The sequence below is a fragment of the Hydra viridissima genome, unplaced genomic scaffold (assembly GCF_058129835.1).
Source record: "Hydra viridissima isolate aposymbiotic clone 2 unplaced genomic scaffold, HvirCarnegie_v1 scaffold_8, whole genome shotgun sequence".
Classification (NCBI taxonomy): domain Eukaryota; kingdom Metazoa; phylum Cnidaria; class Hydrozoa; order Anthoathecata; family Hydridae; genus Hydra; species Hydra viridissima.
In genome coordinates, this window is record NW_028324307.1 from 13,599,880 (window position 1) to 13,621,216 (window position 21,337).

At 30.6% G+C, this 21,337-nt stretch overlaps 1 protein-coding gene across 1 annotated transcript in view; it reads right to left on the reverse strand.

The window, feature by feature from the left end:
• Positions 1-13,370: 13,370 nt before the first annotated feature.
• Positions 13,371-21,337, reverse strand: part of LOC149885220 (uncharacterized) — a gene marked incomplete at its 5' end in the record, with an annotated part of 39,594 nt that continues 31,627 nt past the window's right edge. The window contains 11 exon segments of the mRNA XM_090094654.1: positions 13,371-13,617; positions 13,809-14,078; positions 14,164-14,292; positions 14,530-14,703; positions 14,899-15,036; positions 18,655-18,786; positions 20,021-20,152; positions 20,248-20,373; positions 20,535-20,657; positions 20,773-21,033; positions 21,118-21,249. Coding sequence (XP_089950780.1) covers positions 13,562-13,617; positions 13,809-14,078; positions 14,164-14,292; positions 14,530-14,703; positions 14,899-15,036; positions 18,655-18,786; positions 20,021-20,152; positions 20,248-20,373; positions 20,535-20,657; positions 20,773-21,033; positions 21,118-21,249 — 1,673 coding nt within the window.

The following is a 21,337-nucleotide window of genomic DNA, read 5'->3' on the forward strand; positions in this document are numbered from 1 at the left end:
ACAAAATCTTGTTTTCTTTATTGGAACTTTAAATGTTTGAGCACTCGTATAAAAAGTTCTTCTGTCATCCATCCACTACTAGGGTTGTTAGCAAATCCAACACAACCATTAGGTCCTCCTGTTAGCATACGCTCTTGAAATCTTGCTCTAGGATAAATAAAAACTGGTGGTACAGTGTTTCCGATTGCATTAATAACAGCACACATAGTTACAAGCTGCCCTCTTTCAGCTGAGACGTTTTGACCAACTTGCTTTTGACCACACTGAGCTATGACATTTGGTGCCTGCACAACAGTCATGACGCTTGTTTCGTCTATGTTAAATATGCGTTCTGGAGAATATTTTGACTTACAGAGTACTTTCTCTAAGTTGAGTTGAAATTCATTCACATTTTGTTGGTTAAAACTTGTTGCTCTTGATAGACTTGTATTTTCTGGTTTGCGCAGAGAAAGCTTTTTGTGTCTTATCATAAATCCTTTCATCCATTCAATGCCAGCAATTTTATTTTGGCTCCATAGTTCAGGACATTTTTTCAAAGCATTACTATATTCATATGCTAAAATTCTAGCTTGGTAATAAGTTAAACCATAATTTATTTTTGATAATTTCAACATATAATTTTCTAACATAGCTTCTTCTGCATTAGTAAATACTTGGATTCACAGAATATTTGGTTGAAAAGTTATCACTTTTCGATTTTCTATTATTTCTGAGCATTTTTATTCTGTAAACTAACGTACTTTTAGAGAACCCAAATACACCTGCAGCTTCTCTTAACTTCATTGTTTTATCAAAAACATGTTTAACTGCAGTTTTTAAATTTTCCTCGTTTATAAATCTTTCACATTTTTTTATAATTGCGCACCATTTTTAAACTTTGTATAATTTTATTTGAAAAAAAGTTTATTATGATCCGCGCAACACGTCCAAATGTGCCCCGTGAAAATCGTCCAATGCTGCCTCAACCCTGATCTTAGGAAACATTCCACAATTTTTTTGTGAAGAATTTATGTTTTATCGTTGAATTTTTTTATTTACGTCGCAGAACATATTCCTTTCACAGAAAATGCAAAAAATAATTCCTTGGGTGGAGTAAATTTCTTTGTAAATCCTTACACTTAAAAATTAAAAAAATTAGAAAAAATATCAAAAACCACAAAACGTTTGTAGAAAAGCTACCTGACTGCCTTTGTGAAAGAAATCCTATGACACTTACGTGTGAAAGTATTTTCAGTCGACGAATATATTTAACTTTGTTGAAGAGTTAGTATTTTTTGGATTATTCGCATTGTCCTAAACTACCCCTGTCCTAAACTGCCCCCCTCTCCTCTATTCAAAAGGAAATACAAAAAGAGGTTGAAAAACAATGCAATCGGCACAATCGCTTGCAGCAGTTTTGCAACAAATGTTTCGCATCCAACACGATGACACAAAAAAACAAAAAATTGTAGACGTGTCAAAGTTCGAATTGGAGTGTCTAAATAAACCTGAAATACTCGATTTTAAACGTTGTTTAAAAATATCTCTAATTTTAAACGTTGAGAGAAAGTTTTTTATTTTTTTCTAAAAGTAAAAATTACTTAAAATTTTAGCTTTAATTCTTAAAAAAATAATAACTTATGCTTTAAATAATTAATGTTTAAGCAAATTGTTTCAAATAAAAAATTTTTAATTAAAGCGTTTTTTAAAAATAATCATTGCTTACTAAAATTATTAACTCTAAAATGGGAGCTAGAACAAAATAAATCTAACCTCGCGATATGCTGAGAGCAAAAAGGCAGTAAAGCAAGCTAAAAAACAACGTAAGCTTAGTTTTAATGACGAACAGCAAATAAATCAAGCAACTACAGCGACTCCATCAACAATAACAGCTGCTGCACCAAGTCAATTGTAAAAAGTGCCGTAAAGTATTAGGCGAAGCTTGAACAAGTCAAAATATGGAATGGTTCAAGCGTCAGTGGCGAACTGTCCATTACGCCAACTAGGCTGCAGCCTAAGCGCCCGCGATTTTAGGGGGTACGTGCACGGACCCTTTGGCCCCATCACATATCCGTACGCCAATCATCTATAATCTATCAGTCAGATTCAGGCTTTGATCATATACGATAATCATGTAAATATTATCTTTTCCCTAAGTTGTGGGGCCCCTCGGCGATTTCAGGCAACTATAGTGGATCGGACCCCCGGGTAAATTCACCCTCTGTCTAGCCTTCTTAACAGTCCTGGCTGTAAATAATTATATGCTGCAGTTCTGTGCACAACACTGAGATCACTGACGTGAGAGTGACGTCATGTCCGGGATTTTTCAGTGACTTGTTAATCACTTTGACCGCAGTGCGGTATTTCGTTTAAGATTTAAACTGTTTTATGTTTTGCAGTTACCAATAACAGTCTTTGATTAATTAAAGTTTGTTATACAGTATTATACCGATCTTTTGTGAAGTCGCTAAGATGTTATACCATCATAAGTCAGGAGCTCTAAAGCGTCGTGAAAGAAAACGTGCGATAGAAGCACACTTATAAGTAACGTCAAAAACTGTTAAGCTCACGGAGATGTTGCGGAAACAACATTCAGTAACAGTTACAGAACAAATGCCTCTTGATAATCTTTCTGTTCAAAGTCTCTTGATAATCTTTCTGTGCTGCTGTGCACATGGCAACTTCTCATTCTCAAGATGTTTGAAATGTAAAAAATGACGATGACGATAATGGGCCAAATCAGTTTGAAGATGCACTAGAGTTAGATGCCGTGACTGATGCTACTGCTGATAATAAATTTGACGTTTATAAAGTGGATGAATATCCAACTGATATTGCTTTGTATCCAACATCAGTTATTTATAGTATGCGTAAGTACTGGGTTCAGAAGGGAAGTGAGTTATGCCTAAATAAAAACTTGAGTTTTGAAGCATCCAAAATTACAGATGGAGATCGCCACAATATATTTTTCTGCTTGAAAACATTTTTTACAATTATGCACAAGCTTACCTTAACGGAATTTAATCGATCGTGGTTTTGTTACTCGCTTTCTACGGGGAAAGTATTCTGTTTCAATTACAAGTTATTTTTAATGCAGAAAAATGAGGGCATGAAAAGTCTACAGCTCACATAGCTGCCGTTCAGAGTACCAGGCTGCATCTCGTATTAATGAAAACATTGTCAAAAAATTTAATGCCGAATGCCAATACTTCAAATCATTGCTCGAAAGTGTCGTTGAAGTAATCAAGTTTTTGACTGAGCGTGGTTTAGCATTGCGTGGCCGCGATGAGTTGTTGGGATCTGCTCATAACGGTAATTTCTTGGATATATCTGGAACTCATTGTCAAATTTGATCCTTTCTTAAGTGCACACTTGGAAAAGCACAAATCGATGTAGCAGCAGCATCGAAGGTCAATTTCTTATTTGTCTTCAACGATTTGCAACGAAATCATAAACGTGATGGGCCAGCAACTAATGAACACCATTGTTTACCAAATTAATCGTGCTAAGTACTACTTAGTATCTATAGATAGCACACCAGATGCATGCAAGGTTGACCGATCAACTTGCATTGTTAGATATCTACCTGAAGACAGTTACAAACTGTCGTGGTCAGTCATATGATAATGTCAGTAACATGTCTGGAACTTACCATGGTGTTCAGGCAACAATAAAGGCACGGAATTCATATTCTGAATACATCCCGTGCTTTGCACATTTATTTAACTTGGCAGGAAATGAAACAGCAAACTGTATTTCACAAGCATCATCGTTCTTTGACATTGTTCAGAAACTTTACAAGTTTATGAGTGCTTCAATGCATCGCTGACTGTGCTTAAGGATAACCTGGGCTCAATACCCGTTTTGAAGAGTTTTAGTGAAACCAAATAGTCAACTAGAGCAGACGCAGCTAAGGCTTTGCAATTGAGTTATCGTGAGAAAAAAAAATACTTTGGAGAATATTAGAGATGGCTGTGAAAGAGCAGACACAAGGCGCGAAGCAGACGGTTTAGTTAAGAAGCTGAATCAGGTTGATTTTGGAATTTTGACTGAACTCTGGTCAACCATAATGGATCGCTTCAATGATACGTCTATATGCTACAAGCCGCAGATTTAGACCTTAACACAGCTGTCAGTTTGATGCAATCACTAACTGACTACATCAGTAGTTTAAGAAGAGAGTTTGAGTTATTTGAACGTAAAGGTCAGGAGCTTACTGGCAATAATGTATACAACGAGCAAAGTGCACCTAAGCGTGTTAAAAGTAATCGAATCACTTTTCATGAAGGCAACCAAGAGGAAGTTATCTTGTCACCAAGTGAGCATTTTAGAATAACCATTTTCTACAAATGATAGACAGCATCTTGGCTGCTATGCGGAAGCGTCTTAATGTGTATTCAGCTGTTCGAGATAAGTTCTCCTTCCTACACAATAAAGTTGATCTCCCTGACTCCTGTCTGCGTGAAGCCTGCAGCAAGTTGGTTCTTGCGTATTCAGCGGGTCTGGAACCTTCACTAAGTGAAGAAATGATTCAGTTCAAATATTTATTGATTAGTTCAACACAGGATGGCATGTTTCCACGTGTGAAGAAGAAAGGCGCCAACTACTACACTGAAGTACAGTATTATAGCGTTGCGTCCTCCCCGGGTGTTTGCGAAACGTTTAAAAACGTCAATGTTGCATTCCGGATATACCTGACTCTAATGGTTGCCAATTGCACAGGTGGCGATCACTCTCAGCACTTGGATGAGTGAAAAACGCGATCCGCACAACAATGACTGATGAAGGATTAAATTTTTGACACTCATGACAATTAAAAGTGATCTACTACGCGATTTGGACTTTGCCAACATCATCAAAGATTTTGCCACAGCTAAAGTTTAAAAAGTAACTTGGGCATCCGTTAAATAAGTGTCAATTTGTTCACATTTAACTTGTATTCATTCACTGAACTAACGTTTGACTAACGTGAGTGAGAATGAGTTGAAACTTATTGTATATACCTAGCAGCCTATTTTTGCTCTATGTTAAAAAATAAATATACGCGTATCAACATATTACTATATTTTCTATTAGATAATTAATTTTTGCCCAAGGTGCCCTTAATATGTCACTAGCCTAGGGGCCCCAGATCACTTAGTCCGCCACTGACCAGTGTGAAAACTAAAAATGCAAGGTTTGACGTTGTCAAACATCATACCAAAGCAATATGCAAAAGGCGCTGAGCCAACATCATCACAAGAATAAAAAAGTTTTTTCTTTTTGGTTGTTTTTTTAATTTTTATTATTGGTTGTTTTTAAAGTTGTTAAAATTGGTTGCCATTTGTTTGTTTTAGTTAAGCGATGTTGTAATTACACATAGATTTGCGTATTTTATTCTCTCCGAATGTGAGGGAATAATGAAACTTTTTTTTTCAATTAAACTTTCTTAAAAAAACTTTTTTTATTTGATTTATATATATTTAAATACAGCTCAAAGTTCTCTACAACTTTAAAAAAAAAGAAAATTAAAAATTTTTTTCCGTAAAAAAAATTAAAATAATTAAAATTTTCATTTGACCCTATTTTTTCGCTATAAGTAATTTTATTATTACAATAATATTTTTGCTTTTTCTATTATTACTATCATTATTATTATTATCGTTGTTATTATTACTATTATTATTATTATTATTATTATTATTATTATTATTATTATTATTATTATTATTATTATTATTATTATTATTATTATTATTATTATTATTATCATTATTATTATTATTATCATTATTATTATTATTATAATTATTATTATTATTATTATTATTATTATTATTATTATTATTATTATTATTATTATTATTATTATTATTATTATTATTATTATTATTATTATTATTATTGTTATTATTATTAATACTATTATTTTTATTACTGTAACTATTATTGTTATTTTTATTATTATCTTTCTTAATATTTTTATTATTGTGATAATGATAATAAAAAAGTAGGAACCTCTTTTTTAACTATTTATTGCTATCCTCATTATAATAAAACTAATCTTCCCAGCATGGAATTTAAATGGAGTGGTTGCGATTTCCTAACGTAAGAATAAAGAAACCGGGGTATAACACGCCAGTTTTTAGAGCTTTTACAAGTAAAAGATATTAGCTTTAACATCCTTAATTTAATCTATTGAAACTCAGTTTCAACAGCATTTTAAAGTATCCTAAAAGACGTGGTGATCCGATGATTTGTCTAATAGAAAGACTGAAAGATAAACAAAGCATCAGCTTTAAAATTCGTAGAGAAATTGAATTTATACTTTGAGACTTCACCATTTTAGGACAGTGAAATCATGTCGCGTTCCTTAACAGTTTTAGAGCTTTACAAGCTCAAATGAAGTTAGCAAGATCAGTTTTGATAGAGTCTTCAAATAAATTGACATTTAATCTATATTTGGTCTTTTCATTTGGTTATCCACTATAATGAAATTAAGATATTTGCAAGAACAAACATACGTATACCAAACATCACTGTTGAACTTGAATTTAGCTTACTCAATTTCATCTTCATTTCAAATAAACAGATCAAATATATTAAATAGAATTAAAAAGCAAATGAAAATACAATTTAAAATAACAAAAAAACATAAGTACTGTTCCAACTCGTATTTGTTCAAACAACTATAGACCAAGCTAAATCGAAATAAACCAAAATGATAGATACCTTCAATGGATTAGATCTATATACTTTACTTTACAGATGGACTTTGGTTTGATATACTTGATATATTGATAAATCTATTATATTTGTCATATAATACGGTTACATGGCAGACTACTCAAAAGTTTACTCAGAAACATAAGGCAAGACGTTTCTGTGCAAATTTTTTATTTTATTTTATTTTTTTAAGAGATAAAGATGTATTTGAAATTTAAAATTATCTAACGTAAAAACTTACGCTATGCTTTAATTTTTCCTTCTTCTTAACGGCACAAAACATAAATTAAAAGTGAAAAGGTTTCTCGAACTATATCTCTAATGCACTGCGTAACAATAAAAACTCTTTCAAATCAAAGGCGGGATTGTTATTAAGAATTAGCAGAACAAGAAAATAGATTCTTAAAGAGATTAAATTAGTTTTCTATTACTTGCATTTAATGCAAAGAAACTATTTTCCTGTTACCTGCTATTGATGAAAATAAAAAGAAAAACTTGAATAAGATAAATCTGTATTCGGTTTTTTTAGTTTATGTGAACGAAAGCCAACTTGTTGGTAAACAAAGATACTGTTCGTTATCTATGTCGTTTGTTATGAACAGTGGAAGTAACTTAAATTTATGAAACCAATAAAAAAGAGTTGTAAATTTTTTGACTTCTCTTTTATTCTCAATAACCTTTTTGCAAATTTTTAACAAATTTTAACTTCGAACAAAAGATATTAATAGCTATTACTTTTCACAAAATGATCTCCAGCTGTTTTATTATTATAATTATCTTTTAAACAAATGTTATTATCTGTTGTTGAACGATTCCGTCGCATACTTTTACTAAAGATTTTTAAATGACTAATAGATCTAAATGAGTCATCGCTTCAAAATAAATATTCTAATGAACTGAATTGGCTGAGATAAAATAATAAGACTTTATAAAAATCTTTGGATTTGATAAGCAGTTTTATAAATTTGGCAATGGATCGTCAAAAAGGTTTAGAATACCGTTATTTTTTGTATTTAAAATGTTTAACTCGAATATGTTTTAGAGATGAAACCAACATTGTATTTCTATAAAGTTATGTAATGTTCACTCAATCAAATAATGGATACGACTTTTTTATTTAATGAAGTTTCATTCAAAATAATAAAAGTAAAGGAAACTTATGTAATTTTAGGAATTTCATCCATTTTTTAGGAACATAATTAATAACAAAAATAGAACTTTTTTTTGCATACTCTTTGTTTTTCTGAAAGGTTGAGCCATCTTTTTTTTCTATTTTTTTCCAGATTTTGACTAGATTAGATCTCCATTTTTTTCAATGGCAGTCTTTTTACATTCCAAATGCTCCATATTGTGGAGCATTTCGAATGTCATCAAGTGGATTTGATTTTAGGCTTAAAGAAGACCAAAAACCTTTGGGTCAAAAACTGGCAATATTATTGTTTAAGAACTGTTGGGTCTTTTTTGCCTTATTTTTGCTCGGTGCTCCAATCTGTTGGAGCACAAAATTCCCATTTGGAAAGGTCATTTTAAGCCATGGTACCACATGCTATTTCAAAAGGTAAATAGCTTCTCATCTGAGAATATTTTGACCATTGATGGGCCGTGGCTCTTTTAATGACTTAAAAGCTCTTTTGAATGAGATTGCTCTTAGATCTAATAGATCGCTCTTAGATCTAAGAGATTGCTCTTAGATCTAATAGATCGCTAGGAGCTTTGAGTCTTTCTATCAAAAGTTGAATAGTAGGTCTGACAACACTAACCTTTCCAAGACTCTTTAAAATCTTTTGCATGGTCTTTTCGTCAACAAAATATTTGTAGTTTTTCTGATGAACACGGTAGAATTCTTTTCATTATTTTATCTTCTTTTTGTAACATTTTATCTTTTCTCTTCTTTCATTCTTTTTAAGTCGTTCCGTCAATTTCTTGTCGAACTGTTTTTATGGTTTTCTCCATAAAGTAAATATCATCTCTATAAATATCAGTTCATTTTACTTAAAAGTCGATCAAACTCTAGGAAATAAAACTCATAACCTACCCGAAAAGTTAGGAATCACTTAATTTTCAAACTTCCTTTGGCGGAAGCTAAAAGCAGCTGTCGCCAAATACAAGAAGATTTGGTGACATTATCAAGAGGAAAAAAAGCAACTCGCTCGTTCGTGATGCAAAAAGTTTAGTTTTTCGACCACAACATTTAGTTCTTAATTTTTAAGCATCAGATATTGTTAAAAGTTCCTTTAATGTCCATTAAAAGTATAAGAAAATTTATTTTGATGTCGACATGGATTGATTTTTTTGTTCTAAGTAGAAATTAAATTTTGTAACATATATGTAACATATATGCAACATATACATGTTGTTAATGAAAATTGCGCTTTAGTCGAACCAAATTTTTTACTAAAGAGTTATTTTTAATTGCTTCAATATCCGGAATGATAAAATTTTTTCAAAAGCATTTCTAAAGGATGAAATTTTCGCAGTTCGATGTTTGTAATTATTAAAATTGATCAATCTTAATGAGTACAAACGGTGTATTTTTTCAATAGTGATATTCTCGCAGATCACGCGCGAGAACTGTAAAACTATATGGATCGTTTTATTCAGTATTCATTGGAATTTTATCATGGATGTGCTCGTGGAAAATCGAGGATTTTTTAAAGGTAAAAAACGAGATTTAATTATAAAAAACCTTCATTTGAAATGGTGCAATTTTAAACAATGAAAGCAATGAGTTGTTCTATCCAATCCTAATAAAGCTTGCTTATTTGATTTGAATTTTCGTCGTTTTTTTTATTAAAAAAAAATTAGAAAAAATTCAAATATAGAAATGTCGCTGGGGAAGGTCCACTGGATATAAATATTGCAGGAGTTAAATTTTATATCTCTTCAAACCAAAAATCTTTGTGTAAGCATGCCAATTTGTTTCCATACGATCAGCAAAGTTGATAAGAACGGTGCCGAACTAAAAAACTCTCGATTGATAACCCTTTGAAAGTCAGGAACAGACGAAAAAACTTTACTTTTAAAAAACTTTTTATAGAAATTTTGATTTGAATTTCACAAAAACCATGTTTTTGTTTTCTTTTTTTTTTTGATTCCTAATTTAAATTTTTGTACTTCCAGTGACTATGTCGCAGCGCATGAACTTTATCCATGAACTTTAAGTTATAAGTAGTTTTAACAAAATTTTCTAAAAAAATTTGGCAGTTTTTGAACTGTATGTTCATCGTAACGGCATATTCTTTCTTAAAAAATATAAAAAGAATAGTCATCCCAAACAAACCTTTGGTTACAAACACAAAAGTTCCATTTTTTTAAAAAGCAGTTCTTTTTTTTTAGAAACTCTTTTTTTATTTTACATCATCACAATTGAAGTGTCTTCTGGAAAACGTCGGGGTGGAAAGCTCAAATTTTTTTGTTAAATTTTCAAACCTTGATATTCTTCGGAAAAGAATAGAAATGGCAGACAGAGGTCATCTACCTGTAGAATTAATAAAAGCAGCTGTAAATGAAGCTTTGAAAGAAAAACCAAAGAGTGCAACAGCACGCGAATTTGGCAGAGATCAAATAGCTATCAACCCAAAATGAACTGTTTTTCAAAACAAAAGAAGAAGAAATTTTTTTAACTTACAGAGTAAACTAAATTAACACGTTCATTTGCGTTTGAATTAGCTGTGAAAAGTAATAAAATATGCTCCTCATCATTGAATAAAAATAATGTTCCAGGTAATTATTATTAATTAGCGATTAATTGGTAAAAATTATAGCAGGTATTATTGGTAAGAGGAAAATTGGTAACTGCATGTTGCACTTCAAATGCAATAGGAAATCCTATTCCTCCGCTATTTAGTTTTCTTAGGGTAAAATTTTGAGATTGCATGATAAAGAAGAGCCTTCCTGAATCCGCAGGTTTTGCATATCTTTCAGGTTGGATGGTAACAATCATTTTTATCGAATGGATCAAACAGTTTGTGAAATATTCGAACTTTTCTCATAAATTTCTATTCTTATTCGAACTGTTCTCATAAATTTCTATTTTTATTCGAACTGTTCTCATAAATTTCTATTTTTATTCGAACTGTTCTCATAAATTTCTATTTTTATTCGAACTGTTCTCATAAATTTCTATTTTTATTCGAACTGTTCTCATAAATTTCTATTTTTATTCGAACTGTTCTCATAAATTTCTAGTTTTATTCTAACTGTTCTCATAAGTTTCTAGTTTTACTACTTTTCGACGTCCATGACGTCATATTTCTCTATTTAACTTAAAAAACTAAACTCGTATAGTCTTTTTAAATTTTTACTCGTGGCTTGGGATTTACTATTAAATTTTTTGATCAATTCAAATGTACCAGCATTTATCATATAATATATGCCATTACACTAAAAGTTATTTATTGCATTTAGGTATAGCAGTATAAAACATACATTTAATGCATTGACTTTGGATGACTCGAGTAACTGATCAGTTACTTTATATTTCCGTTCACATTTCATATTTAACTTTTTAGAAAATATTTATTTTATTAATTTAATCTTTCAAATAAACAAAAAGAAAACACAATTTGTATGTAAGCCATTTATTCTTGTTGATATAAAAAATTCAGATTCAAACTTTTCTGATGATATTTTTTATTTTTCCACTTAATTGAGCAAAAAAAACGATAAACTCGTCTTCTTGGATGACTTCAATAGCATCGACATCTGATATAAATCCTCGAAATCTTAAATTCAAAAATTTGATTTGAAAAATGTTTAGAATATGAAGCTTGGCATCAAACGAATATTTTAATTGGACTGCAAATATTAATCCATTTATTTTATTTCCAGGGACCTGCGTTATAAAGCAAATTACGTTCCTTAGTGACAAAGAATTAGTTGTATTTACGGTTAGAGAGATAAGTATCCAAACACTAATTTTATTGTGAAAAATAAACTTTATTATTTCAGAAAAAAGAATTTTTGAAGAAAACTTTCATGATTATTTGGAAAGTAAATTTAATCAGATTTTAGATGACAAAAACAAAATTGCGTTAAGTTTTTTTGCCCAAAAATTTAATGATTCCTTAAGGCACCTTAAAACTCAACGAAATTTAATTACATAATTTGCGATTAAAATTCAATAAGTAAAACAAAAGAGATATGTTCCTGAAAGAATCGGTTTAGCAGTTAGCTACATTCAATGGACATTATCTGGTAATATAAATTAGCGCTGTGTTTTCAAAATTCAAAGAAAAACAGTTCTGTTTGCGCACATATGTAAAAAGGAAACAGGTTTTAAAAAAGAAACAGGTTTTAAAAAGGAAACAGGTTTTAAAAAGGAAACAGGTTTTGGCATTTTAACAAGCAAAATAAACCGTAAATGATTTAACAGCTTCAAGATTGATTCTTCCAGATTGACTGCTGAAAATTACAGCTTTGCTGAAGATTCAGAGTGCTCATTGGACGCATTAATAATCTACAGTTTTCACTTCATACACATGGTAATCAGGTGATGAAAAAAGTATATCTAACCAAGTTCCACATCCCTTAGAACTGTGAGAGTCTACTCCTATGCAAGAGTACTTTCCCAGATCAAAGAAGATTTTCTTGCATAGGAGTGGAATTCCCTTTTTAAATAGAGCTTATTTTTTTCACTGCATTTAGGTCAAAAAAGCAAGTTGTGAATCTTCTATCTTTTTTGATTTATCTAAGAGCCGTTTAAAGAAACAGAGATTTTATCTTCAAGCATTAACAAAAATTAGTATTTGACAACAGCACTTGCGAAATTTAAAACGAAAAGTTGAATTTTGGCTGAATATTTGTAGTGCATGCTCAGGTCAGAATGAGTAGGACTCTTAGTGTCGGAAAATGTCAGGATGAAAAAGTTAGAGAATGGAAAAGTGCACACACCTTCATAAATCAATAAAAAAAATTCCAAAGAGGATGAATGAGAAATGGAATATATACCATTACTCTAAAGTTTATAAAGTTCAGCTACACATGCTCCACATGCTGGAGACTTGAAATTTAGGACTTTTCTTAGTTAAGGTGTTTACAATTGATAAAAATTTGTAAAAAAAGATTTGATTTTGAAGAATTTTCTATTTCAAACACGAAATTGGAGGCTATTTTTTAAATTCATTACTTTTTATATTTAAATTCATTACTCTCAAATCAATAAAGTACAAGACATCAAGGCTCTAATAGTATTTAAATTTTGAAATCCATCAAATAAAATTACGCAACACCGTTTGGGGTTGTGGCCACGCACTCTAAAAATATGATAGTAACATTTCTTTTTAACAAGTTGCGATGGACTAAATTATTTTGAAAGCGGCCACGAAAAAACTCCCCCGACCATTTTAAGTATTAAATTTCTCTCCAAACAGTCATTTTATAAATGTTTTATAGTAACTATGTAATATAGAAAGTCATTTTTCTATTGAAAGTCATTTTTACAGTTTTCTTTGGCTATAGAAACGTGATTAGCGGCGACGTAGTTAAAGTTTTAAAAACTTGAAATCAACAAGAACTATTATTTGATTACAGAAGTTTTTTTCATTATAAGTTCACAAAATTTAATTCTTTATAAAAATACAAATATCACAGCCAACTTTGTTTCGGTACAAACTGTAAAGAAATGTATAACGAGTGAATAAGAGACACAAAAAAGGGTAACTTATTATAAAAATAGAAAAGTCTTGTTTCAAATTGAATTTCCGAAATCTAATTTTTATCTATTTCGCATCACAAAAAAGTCTGATTATAAGATCAGTTTGTCTATCAAATTTAAATGCGTCATTAAAAAAACAAAATCGTCCTAAAAAAAACCGTCATTTAAAAAAACACGTCGTTTAAAAAAAAATATATTCGATCATTCGGAGAAACGTGTTGCTCACTTTGAGACAATCAAATTCCTCGGAACGTAATTTGGATATAGGTCAGCAAACTCTAGAGAAATCACATGACGCGTAAAATTTATTCCGAAGAAACCAACAAATAACAGCAGTATATAACCATCAAATGGAAAACAACTCAGTTTTCATATAAATAAGTTCATATAAGGTATTTACTTTTTGGAAAGAAGAAAAAATATAACAATATAAATAAAAAATAAGAGCAGAATTATTTTTACAAATTACCAATATCAAGTGCGCATTCATGTCGTTTAAGAGACAACCTTGCTTGCAACTTCATAAAAACTGTCTTTATGCTCGTGTACATGACGAGCTTGGATTGAACGGCATAATACTTTTGGAGTAAGACTGCTTTCTTTTTAACGTAAGCGTTGCAATCAATGATTTTTTTGAGAGAAAACTTCATGTTTATCGATTCTGTAATGATGCTTTGTAATTTCTGAAGATTTTCGTTCATAATTAGCGTAGCATCAATACTTCTGTCACAAGTAGAAGCTGTAACAGTTCAAAAATCATTAAATTAGTATTTAAACCCAATAGATAATTAGACACATCATGGTTATAATGAGCAGTGAAATACCTTTTGAATACCAACCAACCCACATTCGCAGATTGTGAAACCATTCATCAACGCTATCTTCAAAAGTGATAGATTCATCATCCATATTTTCCCACTTTTCACATTCAGTTGACTTTAAAACTTTTATTTCTAAAGAAAACAACAGCGTAAGAATATCTTTTATTTAAAAAGCAAATGGCATAAATATCATTCCTGAATCATAAATTAAAAAAATAAAAAATTACTCGACTTTAAAACTTTTCAATTAAAGAAAAAACTGTGAAGCAAATTTACTTAATGTAATTTTACTTAAAATAATCTTTACTTAATGTTGGTAAAATATATTTTCTGATTTGTAAATTATCAGTTAAAGAATAGATGAATTACTGTTATCGCAATATTCGGAGTTGCAAAGTTCTTCTTTTTCGCGTTCTCCGACACAGATTTCAGGTCCGAACCTCTCGCACCTTCTTGTAAACGAAATCTTTCCCTGTTTCTGATCACTCTTACACAACTGAGTACATGGACCCACCTGCTCCCATGAAGTCCAAAAGCTATTTTCTAAATTATCATCACATATATGACATTTCAAAAACACAAAATATCGCAGAAAGCTTAATTCGTTCTAAATGCCTCTTTCAATAAAAAAAAGTTAGTAAAAAATATTAACTGGTAGAAAGACTTTTAGATGAACTTTTCGCAAATATTTTCAAGAACGCACAATATGATAAAAATTGAAAAACTTCATCAACTTACGATAACAACGCTGTAAAGTAGAACTAGTCATATTATCTCCATAATAACCATCATTGCACACGCACACGTAGCTGCCCTTTTGATTTAGACATTTGGAATTTTGAGGACAAATATTTTCAACTTTGCACTCATCCACATCTAAAAACAAAAACATGCATGATTTGTATGCATCATTTATAAATACACGGGTATAAACAACAGCAGCAAAAAAAATGAGATCACTTCTACATGATAGGTAGTTTGTCTTATTGTTATTTTTCGTTGCTTTCTTTTATGTTTAGTGTCATTGTTCTTAACTTTAAAAACACTACACAAAAATTGCAATTATTGTATTAAAAGAAGTCCAAACCCCCCCGCCCCCCTTCACTTCATTGATCGATTATTTAATATAGCTTGTCTATATATTGAAAAAAGTGGCCGTATACCATCTTCATCCAAAAAATAAAAAATAATCTAACATTTTTTTTTGTTTTTATTTTCTGGTCGAACAAAAGGAAGCATTCTCTTTGTTGTTTTTTTTTAAAATGCAAACAATATATAATCTTTTTAGGAGTTTTTCTATATTTACTGCTTCCTTAGTTACCATTATTTACTTTAGCGACTAAGGGTTTTTTCTTTTTGACCTATTATCTTATATCTTTCTTCCCTTGAAAGCTTTTCAATATGCAAAATCATGTTTATGACAAATTGGTTTTTTGTTACATTCTGAAAAGCGTAGGTTATTTACAGTAAGGATATATTGTTTTTATTAGAAAAATAACAAGAAAAAAAGATCTAACCAACTTTGGTATCAAAAATTAAAGAAAAACTGTATTAAGAGACTCTACCCAGTCTCTTTCTACTTTCTCAGATTTACAGCCAGTTTTTACTCAATGTACAATTACAATAGTTTCGTATGATTCTACAAATGAAACAGTGTTTATAAAATCCTCTAATAACTGTTCTCAACAAACAAAATTAACAGTTGCTCTAATCAAGGTTTACAAAATATTGGTAATTAACTCTGCTATTCGTCTTGGTTTATCTCCTGTACTTCAAGTAGTGTACTTAACTGCAAGTGGTTTTTAATTAATCAATTGAAATCTGTTATATAAAAAAACTAAAAAATGTTTCACTGAATAATCTTTGAAAAAAAATCTTTGAAAAAAAAATTTTCAAAAAAAAATGTTTCCTTACACTTCTTGATGACCCGTTACTGAACACCCATCACCCGTCACTGAACACCCATCACCCGTCACTGAACACCCATCACCCATCACCCGAATTGCTGAAACACTCATTTTTAAATGATCAAACTCATTTTTAAAAGAAAGTCTATTTCAAATTAGCTCACGTCTTAAAACTCACTCTTCAACATCTAAAAAACCATGTGATGTCAATTCTTGCTCTGTTTATGCCAGTTTAACTATTGGTCATGCTGATCTTAAAAAGTTTTTCTTCTGGTATGGATTTATCATCCCTGTAAAATGCTTCACCATACAACAAAATTTAAAAACATATCCACAGTAAATCAAAAGATAAAGCAGAGGAAATAACGAAACAAGCACAACAGCGCTTGCATCTTGTTGATCCTAACAATACTGAGCTAATAAATGATACAACAGTTCAGCAGATACCATGATAAGCAATGTGAGATTTTTATGTTTTAATTTTATGTTTTTTTATGTTTTAAATATTCAATCAGGAATTTAAGTTATGCTTTTGGTTCTTCAGTTGAAAATCCTACTTGTAACCTGTCCTTTTGTAAAGTCAACAAGTGTAGAAAGTGTGTTGATGGTGTTTGCAAAGCTTGTGAGATTTTTTTGCACTCAATGGAAGTAGTAGCACTTAAGTATGTTAGGTTTGTTGAAGATGAAAATACAGGCTGTTTTGAGAAAGTTAGAAATTGATTTAATGACATTTTCGGGAATGGATATGAAACTGAAAAGGAGGAGTGTGTTGGAGATGTTCAGATGAGAATGGGTACACTGGTCTTAAGGAATTTAAAAGGAAGAATAAAGGTCTAAAGTTTTTAGACAGAAAGACAGTTAAAGTAAGATGAACAGCATTCTCTTTGTGCTAAGCACTTGATGTATTGGAGAAACTGATAACAGTGCAACTTCTAAATTCATTTTCTGTCTTTTACAAACTTCACAAATCTTACAAACAGTGAGCTCCTTAATTGCAGTTAGCTAGGTCTCACATAAATGCAGAATGAATCTGTAAATGGAGTTCTTTTCAAAATACTCTAAAACTAAACTTTGATATCAAGTTAAAGTTGAATTTTTGAAGTTGCAGAAACTGTGAAGCAGTTTGATGCTGAAGTCAAGAGTAAAACTTTTAAAACCTATAAAATCACCAAATAAGGCTGCTGCTGTCCAGAAATGAGCATTTGAATTAAGTTTGTGGCAACTAAAATACTTGAAAAAACTAGAACTAGGTGTTACCAGCTGCAAGTTAAAAGAAAATCTTAGATCAAGGAAACAGTTTATCTTGTTGGTAGTTTTGGATTAACTAAAAAACCAAAAAATTTACCAAAATAAATAAGAAAAAAGCATTCAAAAGACCATCTAGTTCTATTTCAATTTCTCCTTCATTTGCATCAGATGTTCCTGTTTTTACAGATGGACATGTTGACATTGTGTTTGTTGATGAAAAAGCCATTGAGTTTGTTTTCACAGACCACCATTTAACATATGGTTTTTATATGGTTTTAGTCAGGTTAAAGTTAGTATATGGTGTTTATATAAAAAGTTTAAATTTCTTGATTATATTGATCTTTATAAGATTTTGGGCTAATTTATTTTAAGTCAGAAGACCTACGATAGGTCTACAAATTTTTTAGTTTGTGATTAGTTTATTTAAAAAGAAAATAGCATATATAACAAAGTCTTTTTCTTATTTTCATGTAGAAAGTTTAAGTTTAGTTTTATTAAATATATTTTAAGCCGTTGCATGCTAAAGGCAAGTGTTCTGTTAAAAATTTTCAAGTAGAAGGATATTTTTGTAAGTTTTTAAAAACAAAACTTTCTCAGTTAAAACATTTTTAGGGTTTTTTTATTTAAACTTTGAACATTTAAATTTTTTTACATCTTCATTGATATTTTGCATTGGATGTAAGAATGCATGTACCAAACTATAATTTTAGAGCAGTTTGTATCATATATTAATCGTATATTTCCAATCATATATTTACATGCTCTTGATTGCTTTTTTAATGAGACATGTAACAAGGAGTGTTCTGTCAAAATTTTTGATAAACTCTTCAAAGAAAAAGATGTTTTTGCAGTTTCTAAAATTAATATACTATTATTTTCAGCTTAATTTTTACAAGTAGAAACACTGTGCAAAATTTCATTTTCTAAAACACATTGTAAAACATATGGTAGATAATAACAAACATGGTAGATAATAACAAACATATGGTAAATAATAAAGAAAAATGATTAGGATGTCAATCAATGACTAAATGGTCACAGAAATTGCATCAAAACCTGGATATCTGTAAAGGGCAGTTTAAAAACGCCATTCCTCAGCTTTGAGAAATTCATGGAATATTTATGGAAGTTCTAACAATCTGACAGTAAAATTCAGTTACAAACAGTGATAAAAAAAAAAAAAAGATCTGGTCTCAACTTTTTTAGCCCCTAATGCAAATATCAAATAATATATACACTTGCATGCTTAAATACAAATACATATATACATAAATGATAACAAAAATACACATATATACATAAAAAATACATACACATGTATGCATAAAAAACAAAGTACCTTCACATTGACCTATATTATTTTTAATGTAGCCAGCAGCACATAAACATTCAAAACCTGTTTCATCATCAATACAACTTTCATCAGATGGACATGTTGATACATTCTTAAATGCAGCACATTCATCCAATGCTAACATTAAAAAAAATTATTAAAAAAATATTTGCTTTATATATTATACCTAGTAGTTTAAAATGTTTTTGCACACAAATAAATGTATTCAATGTGAGTGAACCCAATCTCTTTGCCTTTATGGCTATTTGACAAACAACATTCAAATGGACTAACTTTACCAGATTTGGATCTTTCTACATAAAAAGTTTTTGGCATCAGTTGTTTACAATCATGGAATGGGGCTTGCTCAAAAATCATATTACTGTAGTAAGTTTTTTCTTTTCTAAAGAAATGTGGCATGAAAGGAAGCAATTTCTTTCAGGGCCATGTGACTAATAAAAGTTACTCGTTATTATGTGTATAGTACTGTAAAGTTGTTTAAGGATACAGGTGGAACAATTAACTATCCTAAATCCAGCTGTCCTTGCATTGTAAGAACGCCACAAGCAATTGGGGCAGTAAAAACCCTGTTAACTGTAAAAAACTGCTGAGGACTCCTTGGAAAAGATTTTTTTGTTGTTTCTGTTTTAACATTAAAATGACATTCATCCTCTCTGAGCAGATAAATGATTGGATAGATGACCTCTGCAATGTGTTGTAGACCCTCTTTTCTTCATTGTACAATTATGCCACAGCTTGCGTTTTGATTGTCAATAATTACAATGGTGGTTTTGTCTAATGAAGTTACAAAAAAGTTTGATGACAAGAAACTTTTTACTGTAAAAAAATAATTCAGTAAACTGAACAATAAAGTGTATGCTGCCATCAAATAGAGATGTAGCAGAACTCATTCTGGGAGTTGAGACTTCTCACCATCTGGCTTCTTTAATGGCTTTGTGGGAAGTTACCTGTAATGGAGTCACCAAGCTTCATTTTTTTGTAAAAAAGAAGTAAAAACTCATGCAAGATTTGAAAAAGGTTGTAAAGCCTTTCAACATGACTTTACTTGCAAACAAGCAATGGAACTTTTAACAAGATTCTGCTCCAACATATAAAACAAAACTGACTCAAGAGTGGCTCAAAAAAGAGTTCATTTCAATTGATTAGCAGCCATCCTATCAGGCCTGACCCTATTAGGCTACAAAATGTGGTCTGTATAAGAAAATGGACTTGCTCTACTCCACACCCAAATATCAAGTCTAAAGTGCACTCTAGTCAGAGTAGTGCACATTATCCCCATGTACAAAGTGTCTACAAGGTTAAAAAACTCTATAAATACTCTATAACTATTTAAATTTAAACAATATCTTACCTTTACAAACACCTTCTACTCTTAGGTACCCTGGTTGACATCCACACATAAATCCAGGGCCGACACTGTTTATGCATAATTCATGAGGTTTAGTGCAAGGGTATGGTAACAAACTTTTACATTCATCAATTTCTAAAATGAAGAAAATATATTATCAAAAGAAACTATATTATATGCATATGGTTTTGTCATTGAATGAATATTCAATGAGTTGAAAAAATAATTACCTTCACAAAGCGATAGATGATTCATGATGTAACCTTCTTTACATAAGCAATCAAATTGACCAGGGCTTACTATTGAACAGTTAGAATTCATTGGACAAACAGATTCCAAAGAACACAGGTTAATCTCTGTAAAGCAAAACAATAGCAATAATAAAAAAAGTAGCTAATAACCATTATAGTAATGCTTTTAAATTTAAAAAAATTGTATATAAATTGTTGTGATATCCAAAAATTGACTGAAAAGCAATTCATAAAAAAATTTTGCAGGTAGAAAATGTGAAACTCACCTTCACAACTATGTGTACTTGCATTGAATTCAAAACCATTCATACAAATACATTCATATGAGCCTTCAGTATTTTTGCAGTGTTCATTCCCTCCTTTACACCACTTTGAGCATTCATTTATATCTAAATATAATAACTTTTTTTTTACAAGAAAAGGTTTCAAAAAAGAAAAGTAGAAAGAAAAAATTCTTTGCAATGAAACAATCCCTTTGCAATGAGATAATCCACTTCCACTTACCTATGCAGATGTTATTTGCAGATAAGTCCCAGCCAGATGGACAAGAGCAATTGTATGTTCGATTACTTTGAAGGACATTCTCATTTTGACAAACTCCTCTCACAGGATCGCACATGTGCATGTTAGTCTTACATTCATCATAATCTTGACACAAATCAGCAGCTGCATTATAAAAAGAGCCTGTCGGACACTGACACTCAAATGTTCCATTGCTATTGATGCAGGTGGCATTTTTACAGTAGTTTTCACATTCATTTATATCTAAAACATTTCCAAAAAGTAATGCATAAACAATCCTTTTTTAAATCATGAAAAAATTAATGACTAATAGAGATAACAACCCACCCACACAACTCTTCTGATCATCACCTAGTTTCCATCCATCATTGCAGGAGCATTGGAAACCACCTTCTGTATTAATGCATTTGCTGTTCAACCAATTGCAGTTGTCAGTTCCTAATGCACAGTCATCAATATCTAAGAAAAAAAAAAAAAAAGACTTTAAAATTATTACTTCAATAAATAAAAAGTAAAAAAATGTTTTAGTATGAATTAGTTAAAGTAA